Here is a 4,005-nt window from a genome sequence, read left to right on the forward strand (position 1 = left end):
TTTGCAAATGCTATGGCTGCTTGGGAGTGGGACATGTAGTTTTCAGTGGCACAAGGGTCTGCCTGTGATCTTGCAAATGCTATGCCTGCTTGGAAGTGGGAAATGTTCTTGTAGAATTGGGGGGGGGGGGGTGTTTGGCCAGAAAGAGAAGTACATTTCAGCCTTCTGTCTAGGAATAATGCCAAAATGTCCTCCATTTTGAGTATGCCTAAGAAACATGCATTTATATTAAAATTTAAAAAAAAAATCATTTTTTTTCATGTGTCCTCCATTTTTAAAAAACATGTCCTCCATTTGAAAATGTTGCCCTACATTTGTCCTACATTTGTCCCAGTTTGGAGGTCCTGCCTTATGGCAACCCTATGTGGGCTTAATGTGTCCCATCAAAGCTCAGTATACACACCCCTTGAGGCTTCACTGGCCTCTGCCTCTTCATATCTACAGATTTTTTTTATCCATGGATTCAATCATTGATGGTTTGAATATATATATATATTCCCAAAAGCAAACCTTGAAGGGACACCATTTTACTATACCATTGTATATAATGGGACTTGAGCATCCAGTGATTTTGGTATCTATGGGAGGTTCCTTGAACCAAACCCCAGAAGGGACGACTGTATGCAGTTCTTGTGCTTTTGTAGATTTTCCAGACATGGATCTTGGGGGAAAAGGTACATTTATGGCATTATGGGTGAGTTGTGGTAGTAACTGATATGGAATTTGTTATTATTGTTTAAGATAAACCTTAGATCCAGAGGCCTTATTCCCTCCCTTGAATTTTCCAGTAAGGTCTGGTGAACTCACTCTGTATCTCTTTATATGACCCTGAGGTATGATAGCTGTTCCAGTAGCTGAGCTGTCAAAATTCAAACATATTTGTTCCTCAGCAGCTTATCTCAATCGTCCTGTTCTCAGGTTCAATCTTCTACTTGTGTTTTCTAGATGTTTCAGAGCATGATAGAGACGTAGCAGTGCACTTGGAAGATGCTTTAATTGTTTTCTGCTGCTGGACGCCACTTCCTCCCACCCTACTAGCTGCCTCAGAGATACCAGTGAGTTTGTTTAAGACCATATCTACTTTTTTGAATAGTAGTTTTATTATTTCTATCCATTCTAGGATACATATACAATGAAGAAATGATGCAGTTTGACACCACTGTAATTGCTGTGACTTCATCCTACAGAATGCTGGGACTTGTAGTTTTGTGGGGCACCAGCATTCTTTGGCAGAGAATGCTAAAGCCCTTCTAAAACTACAAATGCCAGGATTCCATAGACTGGAGCTACAACAGGTCACACTCTCTCAGCCTCAAGAAGGCAAGGGCCAACCCCCTCTGAACAGATCTTGCCAAGAAGGCCCCGTGTCTTAGGGTCACCATAAGTCAGAAACAATTTGAAGGCACGCAAGAGATGCATAGGATTTTTGTGGTCAAGTTTTATATAATTTATTGCCATATAGCTCGCTATCAAGGGGGATGGTGGCTGCTTTGTACATGTAAGTCCCCCCTGTCTTTCACTGTATCCCAATTTTCTTTTAGGTGCCCCAGTTGTGGAGATATGTATCTCCGAGAAAAATGCATCTTTGAGAAACCTTCCTCCTTATTTGTCTTCTATGCCTTTGGTCTCATCTCCCTCTCCACATTCTTTCACCTTTATGACAAGACCTCTGTTCTGAAATGGAGAAGCACCTGGATAGAATACCCTGTTTATGTCAACACAAGCACTAATTCCTCTGCCTCACCTACTGAGCCAGTAGATACTAGTATATGGACAGTCAACTCCATAGGACGCTTGGGGAACCAGATGGGGGAATATGCCACTCTTTATGCCTTAGCCAAGCTCAATGGACACAAAGCCTTCATTCTTCCTGCCATGCACCGATACCTATCCCCAATATTCCGGATTACGTTACCTGTGATTCCTGCTGAGATGGTTAGTAAAATCCGTTGGAGGAATTTCCATCTACATGACTGGATGTCAGAAGATTATCGTCACATTGAGGGCAAATATATTCATTTTACAGGCTACCCTTGTTCTTATACATTTTATCATCATATCCGTCAAGAGATACTCCAGGAGTTCACCTTCCATGACCATGTCAAAGAAGAGGCCAATCAATACCTTCGGAGTCTGCGAGGGAAGAGAGAAAATGTGACATATGTTGGAGTGCATGTCCGGAGGGGGGATTATGTCTGGGTGATGCCACACACCTGGAAAGGCGTGGTGGCTGATAGAAGCTACCTGGAGAAAGCCATGAACTACTTCAGAGAGAAGTACCACAATCCCATCTTTGTTGTGACCAGTAATGGGATGGATTGGTGCAAGCAGAATATTAATGCCTCCAGGGGGGATGTTTACTTTGGTGGGGATGGGCGGGAATCCACTCCAGGGAGGGATTTTGCTCTTCTTGCTCATTGCAACCACACAATAATGACCATTGGGACATTTGGTATCTGGGTTGGATACCTGGTTGGTGGGGAGACGGTGTATTTAGCCAACTACACCCTGCCAGACTCGCCCTTTCTCAAAGTCTTCAGGCCCTCAGCAGCATTTCTGCCTGAATGGATAGGCATCCCAGCTGACTTGTCCCCTCTATTAGGCAAAACATAAGCTTCCCAGATCCAGAAACCAGATAGAAACCATACATTCACTGATGTGTCCTCTGTTACTAATGCCTGGGCATTGATCCCTCAGGGCATGAGTGTGTAAGAAGAAGTGGCTGATGGCAATCCTGGTAGCATACTCTGAGGGAATCCACTTTAAATGCCATGGCTTCATCCTATGGAATTTTGGAAATTGTAGTTTGTTGTGGCACCAGATCTGTCTGACAGAGAAGGCTAAATGTCTCACAAAAACTACATTCCCAGAATGCCATGACATATAAGAACCATGGTGCAAGGGGTAGGCAACATCGGCCCCATGGGCCGGATGGCCCGGCGAGGCCGTGGGACGGCCCCAGCCTGGTTCTGCCACTGGATTGCCACGGAGCTTTGGGGGACAATTGTCTATAGAAGCCTCAGAAACATGCATTTATATTAACATTTTTTAAAAATCAGCAAATTTTTTCGCATGTCTCATTTTTAAAAAAAATGTCTTCCATTTGAAAATTTTGTCCTACATTTGTCCTTGTTTATTTATATTTTAATTTTATTTAAAAAAATATTTATTTTATTTGTGGGCCCCCAGTTGTCTGAGGGACAGCAACCCGGCCCCCGGCTCAAAAAGATTGCCTACCCCTGCCATGGTGGTTAAAGTGGTGTCAATCTGGGCTGTTTCTACAGTGTGGATGCAGCCACAGATTCCCAAGAGATAGTTCTGGCTTCTAGAAGACAGTGACTGATAATTAAAATCCAGTTAAGAGTTAATGCCAATGAAACTGAGAAATGCTTAGAGAGGAAGTGACTACTAAACTGTTTTGGAGGCCTATATGATCACTTCCTCTCATGGTACTTGCCTTGTTATCATTTTCAATTTTGAGGCTTTCCTTCATGTGGAAATTTGGGTTTAACCTTTTTTAATGCTGATAATAGACTGCCTTGTGACTCATGCAAACAAATTAGCTACCTCTGTTTCTCATGTCTTCAACATAATAGGGGGAAACATGAAGGGGGATAAGGGTGTTTGTCACACAACACAGTGCTATGATTGCGCTTTAACTGTCATGGCTGCATCCTATAGAATCCTGAGATTTGTAGTTTTATTTATTTATTGCACTTGCATCCCATCTTTTTGCCAAAACAGGATCTAAGCCGAGTTACAATAATTTGAAACACATCCAGCTCAGGCATTAATTTTCAATAGTTAAAGGGGAATTAAAAATCAACATTATTAGAAACACAGGGGCTTTCTAGACGGCCCTTTGGGACGTCCGGAGGACGTCCCATTTTAAAAAAGGGGCGTCTCTTTTAGACGCCCCTGGGCCTATTACGGACTCCGTCCGTACAAGATGGCGGCGCCCTTTCTACATGGGCGCCGCCATCTTTGCGTATCGGACGCTTAGCG

At 43.1% G+C, this 4,005-nt stretch overlaps 1 protein-coding gene across 6 annotated transcripts in view; it reads left to right on the plus strand.

The window, feature by feature from the left end:
• Positions 1–2,868, plus strand: part of FUT2 (fucosyltransferase 2) — a 56,415-nt gene extending 53,547 nt beyond the window's left edge. For 4 of the 6 annotated variants that reach the window (XM_042474722.1, XM_042474725.1, XM_042474727.1 and 1 more), the window contains 2 exons: positions 946–1,055; positions 1,542–2,868. In XM_042474722.1, the coding sequence (XP_042330656.1) occupies positions 1,561–2,613 (1,053 nt within the window). In that variant the 5' untranslated portion in view covers positions 946–1,055; positions 1,542–1,560 and the 3' untranslated portion in view covers positions 2,614–2,868. Of the gene's footprint in view, positions 1–590; positions 675–742; positions 834–945; positions 1,056–1,541 lie in introns of those variants that run through there. The other 2 variants (XM_042474728.1, XM_042474723.1) reach the window with 2 other exon arrangements.
• Positions 2,869–4,005: the final 1,137 nt, after the last annotated feature.

This window comes from Sceloporus undulatus, chromosome 6 (assembly GCF_019175285.1).
Source record: "Sceloporus undulatus isolate JIND9_A2432 ecotype Alabama chromosome 6, SceUnd_v1.1, whole genome shotgun sequence".
NCBI lineage: Eukaryota > Metazoa > Chordata > Lepidosauria > Squamata > Phrynosomatidae > Sceloporus > Sceloporus undulatus.